At 37.2% G+C, this 16,663-nt stretch overlaps 3 protein-coding genes and 1 pseudogene across 9 annotated transcripts; 3 read left to right on the forward strand and 1 right to left on the reverse strand.

Moving 5' to 3' along the window:
• Window positions 1–237: 237 nt before the first annotated feature.
• On the forward strand, window positions 238–2,005 carry LOC109192443 (cytochrome P450 71A1-like). The gene is made up of 3 exons (XM_019343093.1): window positions 238–550; window positions 611–1,223; window positions 1,313–2,005. The coding sequence occupies exons 1-3, from the start codon at window positions 252–254 to the stop codon at window positions 1,946–1,948; spliced, it is 1,548 nt and encodes a 515-aa protein (XP_019198638.1). The 5' UTR covers window positions 238–251; the 3' UTR covers window positions 1,949–2,005.
• Window positions 2,006–5,655: 3,650 nt separating this feature from the next.
• LOC109192255 lies at window positions 5,656–7,975 on the forward strand (annotated as a pseudogene).
• A 1,601-nt stretch (window positions 7,976–9,576) lies between these two features.
• LOC109192302 (F-box protein PP2-B11-like) lies at window positions 9,577–10,612 on the reverse strand. The gene is made up of 3 exons (XM_019342875.1): window positions 10,361–10,612; window positions 10,109–10,251; window positions 9,577–10,024 (listed from the first exon to the last, which is right to left on the reverse strand). Exons 1-3 carry the CDS (start codon window positions 10,610–10,612, stop codon window positions 9,577–9,579), a joined length of 843 nt encoding a protein of 280 aa, XP_019198420.1.
• A 1,980-nt stretch (window positions 10,613–12,592) lies between these two features.
• LOC109192352 lies at window positions 12,593–14,976 on the forward strand. Of its 7 annotated transcripts, none has more exons than XR_002056083.1 (3): window positions 12,593–12,873; window positions 13,599–13,749; window positions 14,497–14,976. XR_002056083.1 is itself a non-coding variant. In XM_019342946.1 (3 exons), the coding sequence occupies exons 1-3, from the start codon at window positions 12,770–12,772 to the stop codon at window positions 14,647–14,649; spliced, it is 363 nt and encodes a 120-aa protein (XP_019198491.1). In that variant the 5' UTR covers window positions 12,593–12,769; the 3' UTR covers window positions 14,650–14,976. The 7 variants fall into 7 exon arrangements, 4 of the variants coding, with proteins under 4 accessions (XP_019198491.1, XP_019198490.1, XP_019198492.1 ...); XR_002056084.1 differs by having other exon boundaries at window positions 12,593–12,865; XR_002056085.1 differs by having other exon boundaries at window positions 12,593–12,865; window positions 13,656–13,749.
• The last annotated feature ends 1,687 nt before the right edge of the window (window positions 14,977–16,663 follow it).

Here is a 16,663-nt window from a genome sequence, read left to right on the forward strand (position 1 = left end):
CATGTTGGTCGCAGATGATCTAACTTCAAATTTAAGCATTATTTACAGATATTGTATTAGAAGTTGACCAGTCTCCATTGGCTAGCCAGTTTTCCAGTAAATAAATTAAGTACAAGTTGTAGATTATTTCACAATTACCAAAGAAAAATTATGATTAGAAAAGGAAAAATGTAGTTATACTCAACACTAATCACTACTATAAAAACCCATCACTTTGCGACTCGGACTCTTACCATCACAGTAAAACATCAATGGAGGGCCCAACTTGGCTTGCCTATGCAGTAGCATGGCTATCAACCCTCGCACTTCTCCTCCTCGCTAAACATCTTCGCCGGAGAAAACTTCATCTCCCGCCTGGTCCTAAGCCATGGCCCATCATCGGAAACTTGAACCTCATTGGCACCCTCCCTCACCGTTCTATCCATGATTTGTCGCAGAAATACGGCCCCATTATGCAGCTCCGGTTTGGGTCCTTCCCGGTGGTCGTCGGATCCTCCGTTGAAATGGCCAAGACTTTCCTCAAAACCATGGACATCAACTTCGTTGACAGGTAATAATGTCAATTTATACCCTTATAACAATCAGCTGATTTGGAATGTGTTACCTGCAGACCCAAAACTGCGGCCGGGAAGTACACAACGTATAATTATTGCGATATTACTTGGTCCCCATATGGCCCGTACTGGCGGCAGGCCCGGCGAATGTGTCTCATGGAGCTATTCAGCGCCAAGAGACTTGAGTCTTACGAGTACATCCGCTCCCAGGAATTGAAATCCATCCTGCGCGACCTCTACACCGCATCCTCTACCCCGCACCCAATACTCCTGAAGGATTATTTGTCCACCCTGAGCTTGAACATCATTAGTCGGATGGTGCTCGGAAAGAATTACCTGAATGAGTCAGAGGGAGGAGCAACTGTAAGCCCCAATGAATTCAAGAAGATGTTAGACGAGTTGTTCTTGCTCAACGGGGTGTTGAACATCGGCGATTCCATCCCCTGGATTGATTTCTTGGACCTGCAAGGGTACATTAAGAGGATGAAGGCTTTGAGCAAGAAGTTCGATAGGTTTTTGGAGCATGTTCTTGATGAGCATAATGCTAGGAGAGTAGCAGAGGGGGACAGTTTTGTGGCTAAGGATATGGTGGATCTTCTGCTCCAATTGGCTGATGATCCTAGCCTGGAAGTTAAGATTGAGAGGCATGGAGTAAAAGGTTTCACCCAGGTTTGTATTTCATGCAAAAAACTTGTAGTTTAGCAGGCAACATGCAATTATGCTCCCTAACTTAACTTATATGTTTATACATTAATTAGGACTTGTTGGCTGGTGGAACAGAGAGCTCTGCTGTGACAGTGGAGTGGGCAATTTCTGAGCTCCTAAAGAAGCCAGAGATATTCAAGAAGGCGACAGATGAACTAGACCGCGTGATCGGGCAAAAGAGATGGGTAGAGGAGAAGGACATGCCAAATCTTCCATACATCCAAGCAATAGTTAAGGAGACGATGAGATTGCACCCAGTGGGGCCGATGCTGGCTCCACGCCTTAGCCGCGAGGACTGCAAGGTCACAGGCTATGACATTCCCAAAGGCACCCGAATCCTAGTGAGCGTTTGGAGCATTGGGAGAGACCCAACATTGTGGGATAATCCAAACGAGTTTATTCCCGATAGATTCATTGGAAAAGATATTGATGTTAAAGGATGCGATTTTGAACTTTTGCCATTTGGGGCGGGAAGGAGAATGTGCCCTGGCTATAGTCTCGGACTTAAGGTTATTCAAGCTAGCTTGGCTAACCTCTTACAAGGGTTCAATTGGAGATTGCCAAATGATGTAACTCCGGAGAAGCTCAACATGGAAGAGATCTTTGGGCTTTCTACCCCAAAGAAAATCCCACTTGATGTTGTTGTCGAGCCAAGGCTCCCAATAGATGTCTACTCTGTCTCTCTTTGACTGATTCAGTTATTATTTACGTTTATTTTTCTATATATAAGCGTTGATTGGTGTGTATTTGTATATAACTGTTTAAGTTAATAAAGTTACACCACTTTGCTTCTGCTCACGATTCCTTAGTTTTTGGGATTTTCATTTCCATTTGCATTATTGCCTTGTAACCTAACTCGGGTCTAACTCTCCGCCTCAAGGACGGATTTTAATGTGTAAATCGCAGATGTATGCTAGTCTTAGTGGAATAGATCGAATTCAAATGTTGTACAAATGTCCATGAAGGAGTGGTTGGCAGTTTGAGAAAGGGAGAGAGATATGTATTGGATCAAATAAAAAGAGGATCCCATGTAAAATAGCAGGTGAAATCTCATTCTTTGATTTGGTTCAGATCAACGTTTCTATGAAGAAAAATTTTAATATAAAAAACGCGATAATATTTTGTTAAATTTTTCTAATTTTGAAGTGCACAATGTTTACACTACAAGAGCACAAGTTTTCTTGTACTGGTGCATAAATTTTATACTACAAGTGCACATTTACACAAGATTATACTATGAGTGCAAAGAGTAATCACTTTAAAGTGCGTGAACAAAGTTTGTTCTATAAGTACACATGTTTTGTTATAAGTGCACATAGTTTATACTAAAAGTGTATAGATCAGGATAATGTAAGTTTAAAAAATATGATGATATTTTAATAAATTTTTTTAACTTTGAAGTACACACTTTTTACCATGCAAGTGCATAAGTTATTTTTTACAGGTGCACCACTTACATAATATTCTTCCTTCTATAAAATGTTTTAATTAGTTAATCCAATTTATTACGGAGTATCAGCTAAAAAGTAGTGCAACAATCCGTGAAAGCATTTTTTTAAGAAAAAGAAGCTTATGCAAATAACTTACCAAAAAATTAAGGGAAAGTTGAATGTTTAATTCCTGAGTCATAATTATGTTTCAACTCAGTCCCTAAGTTATGGTCGTATCCAAGTTTAGTCTTTCAGTTATGAGTGAAGTGTCGAGTTTGGTACATAGCGTTAATACTCCTTCTGCTGTTTTGCAGCTAACGGAAAACTTAAAAACAATTTAATAATAGAGTAAAATATGAATTTCAAATTATAAGCCTCTTTTTATTTTGAAACTCATTGCGCGACAGTCATTTTTTTTTTCTTATATATAACTAAATGAAGAAAATGACCTTATGATCTAGTAGCATGAAGTGACCCTCTTAAATAGGAGATCATTGGATTGAGTTTTAAGTGGAACAAGTAGTGACGCTTCAATAATTAACAAGACTTAGTAGTATTAAAAAAAATTATTGTTTTTTATTTAGCATATAAAAGAGTTGGTTGTTAGAGTGTCGCAGTAGTGTACCGAAAGAAACGAATTGTTTTGGTTGTTACAATAATAGAATGATGAAAGTATGGTAGTTACATATATTTTAAAATGAAATGAATTTAAAGATATGCATGGAGTAACGGACCCGGTCAATGGGCAATTTATATCTTACACCACGGCGCGCATTGCACTATGCGTCCAGATGCAAAACGATGTCGTTTTAATTTTTTTTTTTTTTGAAATTTTCCGCCCCAGTGAATGGCAGTAGTTTTTTCTTTAAAAAAAAAAAACCCGCTGTTCAAGAATGTACATAATGTTATACTAGAATACACATAATGTTATACATGAATGTACATAATTATATAACAAAATATACATACTCTTTTTAAAAGATAATACACATAATCTAACATAATACATAATAAACATAAACTTTTAACATAATACACATCAACTCTTAACATAATACACACAAATTTTCTGATTCGAATGTACATAATTGTATAAAAAGAATGTACATAATTGTATAAAAAATACACATAACTGTATGAACCAATACACATAACGTTGTGAACAAATACACATAATCTCAGCAACTTCCTACCGCGCCTCCCAACACTACCCCAAAACGACGTCGTTTTGGGAGGCGCGCGGCGCACATTGCTATGTGCGCCGTGGTGTAGGATATAACGATTGCAGTCAATGAGGGTTGTTTATTAGTGACGAGAGTGAGGGTTGTTTAGCTGGCTGCTCGACTTTCATTAGAATATAATGTTACTATAATTAGGGATGTCAATTAGGCCAGTAGGATTGGTTTTATTAAGTTGTCCAACTTATACTTTCAAAAAAAAAATGAAGCTTGTCGAACTTATCAGTTTGAATTAATTGATTTTTTTTCCTAGTAAGGTTTTAAAAAATTTCGCCTAACCCTAAAACTTTGGCTGTCGAGTTTATTGATAGAATTCAACTAAAACTTTTTATATTTTCATATTAAAATTCTAAACTTTGAATTTTAAAACTAACACATTTACACAGATAAATATAAACTTATACATCACTCAATCAATCTAACCTCTATTTCTCATTTCCAACGTAATTAAAAATAAATAATATTTTTACACTATAAAATAATAATTATATTAATTTTTTAATTTTTCATTATTTATTTTCCTAAAAAAATTATTTTGTAATAAATTTATTAAAAATTTATTTACAAATTTAATAAAAATTTATCCCTTTGTCCAATTTTACTTGGAAGGAAAACCACATAGTAAAAGAGTGGAGTTTTCCGACTAACAGTTCATCCGAATTTTCGTTCAACGGGCGGAATTGGACGAAAATTACTAGATATCAAAATGGTGGGTTTTCCGTCCAGACTTTTCGTCCACTTATTAGGTGTTGGATGCTATTTCCGTCCAATATTGAGTGTTGGTTGGATATTTTGACGATGAGTTTTCCGAATCTCGATTTTGATCGGTATGTTGGTTGGAAGTTTGATTTTTGTCCTAAGAAAGCTGGTTACCATCCAACTTCCCTTGGTAAAAATGGTGAGATTTCTCGCCGTGGTTTTTAAATATATAATTTTTGTATACAAATACTAAAATTAACATTATGAAAAAATTGAATTAAAAATAACTTCAACCAAACTTCTTTAATTGAGCTAGACACATAAAATGTGATGGAAGGAATACAAAATATAACTTCCATATAAATTCTCAATATATTTTCTTCTATATCTCTTGTAAAATAAAAAATAACCTTAAGTTACTCGAGCTATTAGTCCGTTCATATTCCCAACATATTCTTGAACCACATTTTTTTCATCCTCAACTCATTTACACCAAATTCTGCACCAAAATTTATTTCTAGACTAAAATAATCTATATCATCATAACTTAAAAAGTTATATTAATACTTTTGTTATTTTAATATAACATATATTTGTAATTTAATACTGTGCCAAATATGGTGCAGTACTATTATATTCACCCCTGACCAATCTTTTGTTAGTTGTTTTGGCGTGTTGATTGGAGGTAATTTGCATCAATTTTTGTGTGAATATGTTATTTTCAAGTGTTGGTTGAAGATGGTATAATTTATACAAACTTAAACTTTTTTTTTTTGGAAAACAAATTTAAGCATTATTTAAAGATATTATTATATTAGAAGACTAAAAGTTGACATGTCTCCGTTGGCTAGCCAGCTTTCCAGTAAATAACTTTAGTACAAGAAGCAGATTATTTCACAAATTATGATTAAAAAAGGAAGAATATAGTCATACTCAACACTAATCACTACTATAATTCAATAAAAACCCCATCACTGTGACGCTCACCATCACAGCAAAACATCATCTTATCGGCTCCCTCTAAAACAAAGTATTTTGCTTCAATGGAGGGCCCAAATTGGCTTGCCTATGCAGTAGCATGGCTATCCACCATTGCACTTATCCTCATTGCCAAACATCTCCGCCGGAGAAAGCTTCATCTACCGCCTGGTCCTAAGACATGGCCCATCATCGGAAACTTGAACCTCATCGGCCCCCTCCCTCACCGTTCCATCCACGATTTGTCGCAGAAATACGGCCCCATAATGCAGCTCCAGTTTGGGTCCTTCCCGGTGGTCGTCGGATCCTCCGTTGAATGGCCAAGACTTTCCTCAAAACCATGGACATCAACTTCGTTGACAGGTAATACTGAGTCTGTTTGGCATAGCTTATTTAAAAGTTTATAGCTTTTCAGCTTTCAGCTACCTTTTCAGGTTTAAATTATGCTGTGCATCCGTATGCACCATGCGGTGCATGCATACAGATGCAAAAACGAAGTTGTTTTATTAAAAGCGCGCGTCTCACTTTAAAAAAATCAGTTTCGATTCCCACCAACAACATTATATTGTGCATAATTTGAACTAAAATTCCAGAATCTATGAACTAAAATTCCAGAATGAATGAACTAAATATCCATAATGAATGAACTAAATATCCAGCATGAATGAAAAAAAATCAGTTTCGATTCACGTCTAAATATCCATAATCAATGAACTAAAATTCCAGAATCTATGAACTAATATTCCAGAACCTATGAACTAAAATTCTAGAATCTATGAACAACATAATGCTGTTGAGGGGAACCGAAACTGAATTTTTTTTTTTTTTTTTTTTAAGTGAGATGCACATTTTTAATAAAACAACGTCGTTTTTGCATCCGTATGTACCAAGCATGGTGCATATAGATGCACAGCATAACGATCCCTTTTCAGCTACCTAGGTTTGTCAAAATAGCCAATGTCAATTTATAACCTTTTTTTTTAATATATAAAACAACATTCTCTCCCAAGCAGACCCAAAATTGCGGCCGGGAAGTACACAGCCTATAATTATTCCGATATTACTTGGTCCCCATATGGCCCGTACTGGCGGCAGGCCCGGCGAATTTGCATCATTGAGCTATTCAGCGCCAAGAGACTTGAATCTTACGAGTACATCCGCTCCCAGGAATTGAAATCCATCCTGCGCCAGCTCTACACTGCTTCCTCTACCCAGAAACCAATTCTCTTGAAGGACTTCTTGTCCACCCTCAGCTTGAACATCATTAGTGGGATGGTGCTCGGAAAGAATTACCTGAATGAATCGGAAGGAGGAGCAACTGTAAGCCCCAATGAATTCAGGAAGATGTTAGACGAGTGGTTCTTTCTCAATGGGGTGTTGAACATCGGCGATTCCATCCCCTGGATTGATTTCTTGGACCTGCAAGGGTACATTAAGAGGATGAAGGCTTTGAGTAAGAAGTTCGATAGGTTTTTGGAGCATGTTGTTGATGAGCATAATGCTAGGAGAGTGGCAGAGGGGGATGGTTTTGTTGCTAAGGATATGGTGGATGTTCTGCTCCAATTGGCTGATGATCCTAGCCTGGAAGTCAAGCTTGAGAGGCATGGAGTAAAAGCTTTCACCCAGGTTTGTATTTCAGATCAGACAATGTTTAGCTGGTGGTACAGAGAGCTCCCTAACTTATATGTTTATTCATTAATTAGGACTTGTTGGCTGCTGGAACAGAGAGCTCTACTGTGACAGTGGAATGGGCAATTTCTGAGCTCCTAAAGAAGCCAGAGGTAATCAAGAAGGCGACAGATGAACTAGACCGCGTGATAGGGCAAAAGAGATGGGTAGAAGAGAAGGACATGCCAAATCTTCCATACATCCAAGCAATAGTTAAGGAGACGATGAGATTGCACCCCGTGGCACCGATGCTGGTTCCACGCCTTTGCCGTGAGGACTGCAAGGTTGCTGGATATGACATTCCTAAAGGCACTCGAGTCTTGGTGAGCGTTTGGATCATCGGGAGAGACCCAACATTATGGGACGACCCGAATGAATTCATTCCTGATAGGTTCATTGGAAATGACATTGATTTCAAAGGGTGCGATTTTAAGTTCTTACCATTTGGTGCGGGAAGAAGAATATGCCCTGCCTATAACCTAGGCCTCAAGGTCATTCAAGCTAGCTTGGCTAACCTCTTACATGGGTTCAATTGGAAACTACCGAATGATGTGACTCCGGATAAGCTCAACATGGAAGAGATCTTTGGGCTTACTACACCAAAGAAAATCCCACTCGCCACTAGCATCGAGCCAAGGCTTCCAAAGCATGTCTATTAGAAAAGTATCATTTGGAGTGTAAGTGTGTAAGTGTGTAACTGTTCAAGTTAATAAAGAAAGTCCCTCTCCTTTACTGTTAGTCATTTGCATCACTTTTTTAGTGTGTCCAAATTTTCCAGTGTGTCCACCATGCCATGTTTAGATATGTCAAGGGATGTCAACCGCTTACGGAGTAGCATGGGCATGCGGGACAATGCATGATCATCCGCATCATGATTGAGTTGCAATTGTACCAAGGTCAATGAGATTGGGAGTCCATGTCCAAGGAAAAATAATAAAATCAAGTACACATGGATGGTGCCTATTGTAATATTTTCCCTAATAATATATATTATATATTATATATTAGAGCCTTAATTAAGTGGTACAAGTTGATTAGGCTTATTAAGTGGTCTGGTTGGACTAAATAACTAGAAGTTGTTAGTCAACCAAACTTTGTGCCTAATATAAACCTGGATTGATGGGATACAGGTTTATGAATTAGACAGTACATACATATACGGTACTCATACTGCTCAGTTGACACCAATACACCATCTAGGGTTCTGAGTCAGGTATGAGGCAAAACTTGACTAACGGTCTACCGTTAAGAGGCAACACAACAGGAACATCAACTGTGGCTGGAAATCAATACTAATATTCAGTATAGTTAGATTATTTGTATCTAACACCTAGAATTCCCACCATTGGAGGAATCTAATGGTCAAGGTGTGTAGAAGTTCGTGGGTATCTATAATATTTTTGCTCGTCAAAGACAACTAATAAAAGTGTGTGGACTCGTGATGGGATCATAGGGGCCGGGGCCGTTAAATTGGCAAAAAGAGGAGGTGTGAAGGTGGAGCAAATTATATATAGTGAGGCGTAGCTAAGAGGATTCAAAGCCACTACTACAAGTCAACTACACAACCACAAAACTAATAAGTTACTCTACATTTTTTGTATTGAAGGGCAGTAGGCTATACTTATTGGTGATGACATGATGTGAAGGACAACATGACATGTAGTGGGAGTGAAAATAAGACACGGATATGACCAAGAAGGGAGAGCAACCAAGACCATACACTTGGTAGCAAGGGAAGGAGGTCTAGACATTCTAAAAGGGGTCTCATGTCTCCCTTTGGACATCATCCTTGAGTTCACTCCATCCTAGATAGCTTGGCAGTGTACGTTTCAAACATCCAACATAGAGACCGGGTTCAATTCTCAATTGTTATTGCATGAATGTCCGAAATCTTTGTTCACCTCAAATTAAAGTGAAACCGCAAAATGTGAAAATAAAGAAGAAAAGTCACGCAATTAATTTAAAAAAAAAAAATGGTGAACACGGTTCATACCCGCAAAATATCCGAAATCTTTGTTCACGCAATTAATGGTGAATACGGTTCTATGGCATAACGTCCCGTTCACACCCCATCACCATCCTTAATTAGATATAGGACTACAATATTTGTCTAAAATCTAATGATACTAGTAAACTAATTAAAACGCCAATTATGTACTTAACTCTTAAAAAAGTTAAAAAGCAAGGCTGAGGTTCAACAACATCAATAGGATTTAAACTCGTGATCCAGCATTTTATAGTCATTACTCAAAACCTTTACAGAAAGTGGATAATTTTTTTTACAGCAGCAATTATTGGACCTAGTTAATCACTAGGTATACACTCAATCCCCGCCACTTGTATAAAGCCTTTCCAATTTGCTGCTGTCATATCACGTATTGAAATATGTACATTTCCCCTATCGTCGTTGTCCAAGTAAAATTCCCCAATATTTGCTTCAAGCCATCCATGCGGTTCCAGTTCTTCCACATAGGATGCCCAGTAATCATCATCATGAGGGAGTTGCTCGTTTACCCCAGGCCCAACCGCATTGTTACTCCTAAAGTACACTAGACGAGCAGAAACCGGCCTGCCACCGATGCGAATATTACAGAGAACCTGGTCAGGAGCATCATTCTGTCCCATGAACTCCGGCAGCATCCGGAAAATGAATCTCACTGTATAGTTACAATTTCTAGATAGAAGCACAGGATTAATCAATGCATTCAACTGCAACCACAAGGGGTTAATCAAGTCCATGCATCTTGGAAACCTAAGCAAACAGAAAGTACATAGTAAATTACTCATATATTGTAATATGCGATGATTCAGAGCTGATATAATTATATATATATACCATAAAGGTCGTATCGGAGTAGATATAGAAGATTCTCTCTGATGAGTTCCGTCCATTATTACTTCATCAAACCAGCTAACATTAATTGACGTCCCCGCGTAAAAGTACGCAATATGACCAGTATTTCTATTTAACAGGATTTTCTATCAAAATAAACCAAGGAAAATTGAGCATTAAATTTTAAATTACTGCTTAGAAACAAGAAAATCACCGAAGCAGGAAAGAAATGCGTAGAGTTCTCAAAGAAAATACCTGCGCCACATTCCTGTCATTGATACAGACGGGATTCTCAGTCAGGTATAGAAATAGCGTCTTTCTTGGCAGGGTGAGAAGATGATCGGCATTCGGCAATCCTTCAATCAGCTGTCTGAAATTTGGTGGCAAAAAAGTGTTCCAAACTAGGTCATATCCTGCCGCCCTATTAAACATCTGTGATGTAATAGTAATTGAACACACAAAGCGTGGGTCTGTCAAGCAGAGTACACGAGTAAGAATATCCTCCATTTTCAAACGAGTACGAGCGTGAAAAGGAGAGAATCCAGCACAGGAGAAAATATAAAGAAGGAAACGGTGAGCGTAAGAAAGAGAATAACAAGAAAGAAGCGGTGAGTGGAGAGAATATTCAGAAAGCAACGTATATATATGAAGGCGGCAAGAAAGATTGAAAACATGGTTATATGAAGGCGCCAAGAAATATTACAACACATATTTCACAAAAAAAAAAAAAAAAAAAAAAAAAACTCAGGCTTTATATGTACTATTTTAGACCTAGAACGGCCCCGCGGTGCGGTGTGGTGTTTCGAATGGTGCGATATGGTGTTATACCTCAGGCTTTATATGTACTCTTTTAGACCTAGCACCCTGGGTAATAAAGCTCCTATTTCCGTACGCCCGTTCTATAACTATATGTCCGGTACTATTTTGGGCCTAGCGCACCCCCCATTCTGTACCTATATATCCGGTACTATTTTGGGCCTAGTGCCCCGGATAATAAAGCTACTATTTTCTAACCCCCCGCTATATACCCGGTTTATGGTGGACCCGGTCTCTATAAAACCATGATATAAACGACAACAGTTAAAAAATAACCACCGTGGTCCTAATTTTTTTTTTTTTAAAAAAAAACCCAAGTTTAAAATGACCACGAGACATCCTAAAAGGACCACTGGTAGTTATTTTTTAAAACATGAAAAACCATTGACGGTCATTTAAAACTCAAATGACCACAACTTGTAAATCGCTAATACTCGGAGGACCATTAGATGTATTACCTATATATATATATATATATATATATATATATATATATATATATATATATATATATATATATATATATATATGAGGATAAGTACATTATAGAGGACTGTGATGACAGATGTAGTGTGTGCCATTAGACTGTATGTCTTGTGCATGGCCGAATGTAGTTGTGTGCCACAGTTTGTATGTCGCATGCATACATTTGTTAATTAATAGAGTTTGAGTTCGAAACCTGATATTTACATGTATTCTTGTGTGCCATTATGTATTAAATTGTGTGGCTGATATTAATTTGTTGTGTGCCCATTATTTATCCGCACAATCCTCTATATATTGTTGTCCTCATTTGAACTCAACCATATATATATATATATATATATATATATATATATATATATATATATATAGAGGGGTGATCACATGTGGCCATGTTGTTAGGTGTGGTCATATGGTCAATTATAGGCCATTAGATTAGATAGATCCAATGAATCATATTAATTAAGATTTTTCCAGTATTCTCGCGCACATTCTCCTACCCAGCGAACTGCAAGGGTAAACTCGTCATAAAACACCGGAATAGGGAAAATCACATTGTTGTGTGTTTTATTACACTATTGGTGCATGTTGTCAACACTGTTGGTGTATTCTGGAACCCGACCGCTATAAATGGTCACTGTAATTACCATAACACGGGAATACACCATTGGTGTGTTTCACTGTGGTGTGTTTTATTACACTATTGGTGTATGTTGTCAACACTGTTGGTGTATTCTGGAACCCGCCCGCTATAAATGGCCACTGTAATTACCATAACGCCCCCACTTAGCAAAACGCGCTAAAATCCTCAGAATTACCACTGTCGTTAGATTAAACTAATTCAACGACACAGATACGACCACACGACCACACCTAATGACATGACCACATATGAGCGCTTTTCTATATATATATATATATATATATATATATATATATATATATATAATTTTATTTTTTAATTTTATATGATGTATTACATTGATTAAATAAAACTGAAATATGATTTATTATATAACATCGTTTTAATATTAGAATTGATCTTATAACTTCAATTATAAAAATTTTAAAAATTAAAAAAATCCCTCCAAACCTAAATCTAAAACCCTCCAATTTTAAACATACACTTAAATATTTTACAAATTCCCTCCAAACCTAACTACTGACTAGTGTCACTGTGTTAGTCACTTAGTCAAAATAAACCCTAAATCCCTAAATCCCTAAATCACTCTTCAATTCTCACCGCTTCACCTACGACTCCACGAGGCTGCGACACTGCCAACCTGCCGTTTGCTACTTGCTGCGGTGCTGCCGGACTGCCTCTGCCTGCTCTAGACGGTAGCGACATGTTGTCCTGCTCTACCTATGAAGTACGAACGACGATCTACGGCGAAGAAGTTTCGTCTTCAGTCCGGTCGATCTACGGCGAGTCGGTCGAATCCTACTCCTTCAAATCATAGTGTAAGACTGTAAGTTCTCTCAACTTCCATAGCCCATACTCCCCATAGCTGTGTTCTGGTTCTAGACTTCTAGACTTATGAAATATTTTTTTTTTCAGAATGTATTTTGGGCTGAAATTATTTTATTTTGTCATTGAAATCTGTTCGTTCGTATATTTGTGATGAAATTTGTATATTTTGTCATTGAAATCTGTATATTCCATAGCCCATAGCAGTATGCATACTGTTCGTACTTCATATTTAGTCACAAATTCACAATAGAGTTGATTTTGAAATTTGGAAATCTAGGCTTCGTAAACATTGTAGTTAGACTGTGTAATATACCACACTTGTGATGTTGAAGTTGAAGTGTTGAACAACAGAGTACATTACAGATTTGTACATTATAGTTAAATAACTTAAATTTACATATTTGAACACATTAAACATGTTCATTGTATAAGAGATCTGGTTTATTGAGAAATGGTGTTGTTCAATGCGTTTGGTATAAGAGATCTGGTTTAAAATAATAAGAGCTTGATTTAAAAACGTAGGTTGCGAGACTTGATTTATTGACCCCATTAGACTTGATTTATAGCCTGCAAATCCATTAGCCAATTGTTATTGCATGGACCATGGTCCACACAACTTGTGTGGACCATGGTCCAAAACGGCGCCTCTCTCCACTTAAGGAGAGACGGCGCCGTTAGATGTTTATTTATTTTTTATTTTTCTAATCGTTATTATCTTACCAGAGCTGTGGCCGCACTTTTCCTTCTTTTTAGCGTTTTCTCCACCATTTTTGTCTCCAGAGCTTCGCCTTCTCCAACGATTCTTCGTCTCCAACGCTTCGTCGTCTCCCCTGCTGAAATGAAGAAAAACTCCATTGAGACAAAGATTCATAAGGTATTATTCCTACTAGAGCTTCAAACAAGAATGTATATTATTTCTAGATTCTAACTAGGGTTTATGCATTTATACCTTTATAGTGGTTTCTCTGCATTTTTTTTTTGAATTTTTTGTTGGTGAATCGATTCATAGAACATGCAACATTTCTATCTAGGGTTTTTGTTGAATTTTCTGAGTTTATTTTTATGTGATTTTAGGAGGCAAAACACCCAGAAATTGGAAAACACAATATTTTCAATTTAGATGCTTGCGATGTTGAATGTTGTGATATAAATGGAAAACACAATATTTGCTGTGTTGGAGTGTTGAACACAATATTTATTTTTTGGAGTGTTGAACAGTTTTGGAGTGTTTTCCAATTATTAAACTGTACACAAAACTGGAAAACATCACTCCAACACAAAACTCCAATTATCTCACAAACTGTACACTGTTTTTGGTGTGATGCACTTTATTCTTAAATATTATGATCTTTATGTTTAAAATTGGTTGCTGAGTTGATTATTGAGTTTGAATACAACCAGTTGGTGCAATTTAGCAGTCCACTGAAAGGCTTAGGCCATCATTTAGTTCTTTGTTATAATTTGCTGAAAATGTACATTATTTTTTTCCCCTAGTGTACATTATTTTTTCCCCTAGTGTACATTATTTTACAGTGTTGGGTTTTAAGTGCATCAGAATTAAAATTTCATTCAATCTGAAAATGTACATTATTTTTGTCCTTCATTACTCACTCTTTTACAGTGTTGGTGTTTTATTTTATTTATACAGTGTATTCTATCTTGTTAGCCACATCAAAATATGAATTCAAACAAAGATACTGCTGAAACGAAAAGAAAATATCGAAGGAAGAGGGATAGAGTAGTAGATAATGAAGGAACATCACAAGATTTGTGAATACATGTGCAGGCCAATATCCTAAAATCATTGAGAGCAAAGTATGCAGCATGCATATTAGTGATGGAAATCAATGAGAAAAAAGAGGAATTGCTGAAGAAAGCAGGCAAAATATATGTTGCAAAATGACTTTATATGTTCATCAGATTTGAAGTGGTTGATATAGTTAGGGGAAATTAAATTTTTGGTTGACAAGTGCATTATGCAGTGACAAAACTCATGTAAATTTTAATAGGTTATTATGCTTCAAATAGACCTAATTAGGAAAGATATTTTTGTGATGACCCCTATTTTGAGTATTAATTAATAGCATTTGATTTCCTAGTATTACTTAGCTTTTATGTGTATATATGAAATTTTCATTCTGATGAAGTTAAAAACCAACAGTGTAAAATAATGTACACTATGGACAAATTTCCTAGTATTACTTAGCTTTTTGTCCCGCCTTTATTAGATAATTTCACATTTCATCTCCATGTATTATGATTGTTGCATTTAGGGCAAAATTGTCATTTTATACAATATTTAGTCATTTTTGGCCTTTTGGGTTATCTAATAGTTTACATAATGTACATTATGTAATAACCCATAAATTACACTATAGAGATAAATCGTACTAAAAATATCATGTGCGATGAATTGACTAAGAGAGTAATAGTAAAAATTGAGTGATCTTCTGGTACAAGATAATAATTATTCACTAAATGTGAATGTAGATTAATAATTGACCAAAATTAAAAAAAAAAAAAAAAACAAAAAAAAAAACAATTCATTTATAAAACCCCCCATTAACTTAAGGTAAGTCCCATACTTTAGGGTCCATTTGGAAAGCAGGAAAATGACTTTTGGAAAATGAGTCATTTTCCGGAAAATATTTTCCTTTCCAGTGTTTGGTTGCATTATGGAAAACTGTTTTTCTGTGTTTAGTTCATTTTCTGGAAAATGAGTAGAATTGTATAATTAAATATTTTAATTATTTTATTTAGAATATTACAACATGTATAATAATATAATATTAATTTTAAATATAATAAAAAATAGCTAAGTTTTTCAAAAAACAAAAAAAAAAAACTAATAATATATCAAAAATATTATGGTGGTGGTGATGGTGGTGTAGTGGTAGTGGTGTTATTCGTTATATAATAATAATAATAATAATAATAATAATAATAATAATAATAATTGGTGGTGGTATGACGGTGGTGGTGTGGTAGCGGTGGTGGTTGCGGTGGTATGGTCGTGGTGGTGGCGGCGGCGGCGGTGTGATGGTGGTGGCGTTGGTTGCGGTGGTATGGTGGTGGCAGCGGCGACGGTGGTTGCGGTAGTATGGTGGTGGTGGCAGCGGCAGCGGTAGTGGTGTTGGTGTGATGGTGGTGGTAGTATGACAGTGGTGGCAGTGGTCATGTGGTTGCGGTGGTGGTGGTGGTGGTGGCGGCAACGGTGGTTGCGGTGGTATGGTGGTGGTGGTGGCGGCGGTGGTTGCGGTGGTATGGTGGTGGTGTGATGGCGGTGGTGTGGTGGTGGTGGCGGTGGTATGGTGGTGGCGGTGGCGGTGGTAGTGGTGGCGGCGATGGTGGTTGTGGTGGTGGCGATGGTAGCGGCGACGGTGGTTGCAGTGGTATGGTGGTGGTGGTGGTGGTGGCGGCGACGGTGGTTGCGGTGGTATGGTGGTGGTGGCGGCGACGGTGGTGCGGTGGTATGGTGGCGATGGTTGCGGTGGTACGGTGGTGGTGGTGGTGGTGGCGGCGATGGTGGCGGTGGTGGTAGTGGTGGTGGTGTGATGGTGGCGGGGGTATAGTGGTGGTGGCGGCGGCAATAGTGGTGGTGATGGTGGTATGGTGTTGATGATGTTGGTGGTGGTGTGATGTTGGTGTAAAAGTTGGAAAATGACTTCCCCAAAAAAAGGGGAAGTCATTTTCCTCCAAAACAAGCCTATTTTCCAAAGTCAACGGAAAATGATTTCCGTTGACTTGATTTTCCAGGCACATCCAAACACTGAAAACTTGAAAAATGA

The sequence above is a fragment of the Ipomoea nil genome, unplaced genomic scaffold (assembly GCF_001879475.1).
Source record: "Ipomoea nil cultivar Tokyo-kokei standard unplaced genomic scaffold, Asagao_1.1 scaffold1770, whole genome shotgun sequence".
Lineage (NCBI taxonomy): Eukaryota > Viridiplantae > Streptophyta > Magnoliopsida > Solanales > Convolvulaceae > Ipomoea > Ipomoea nil.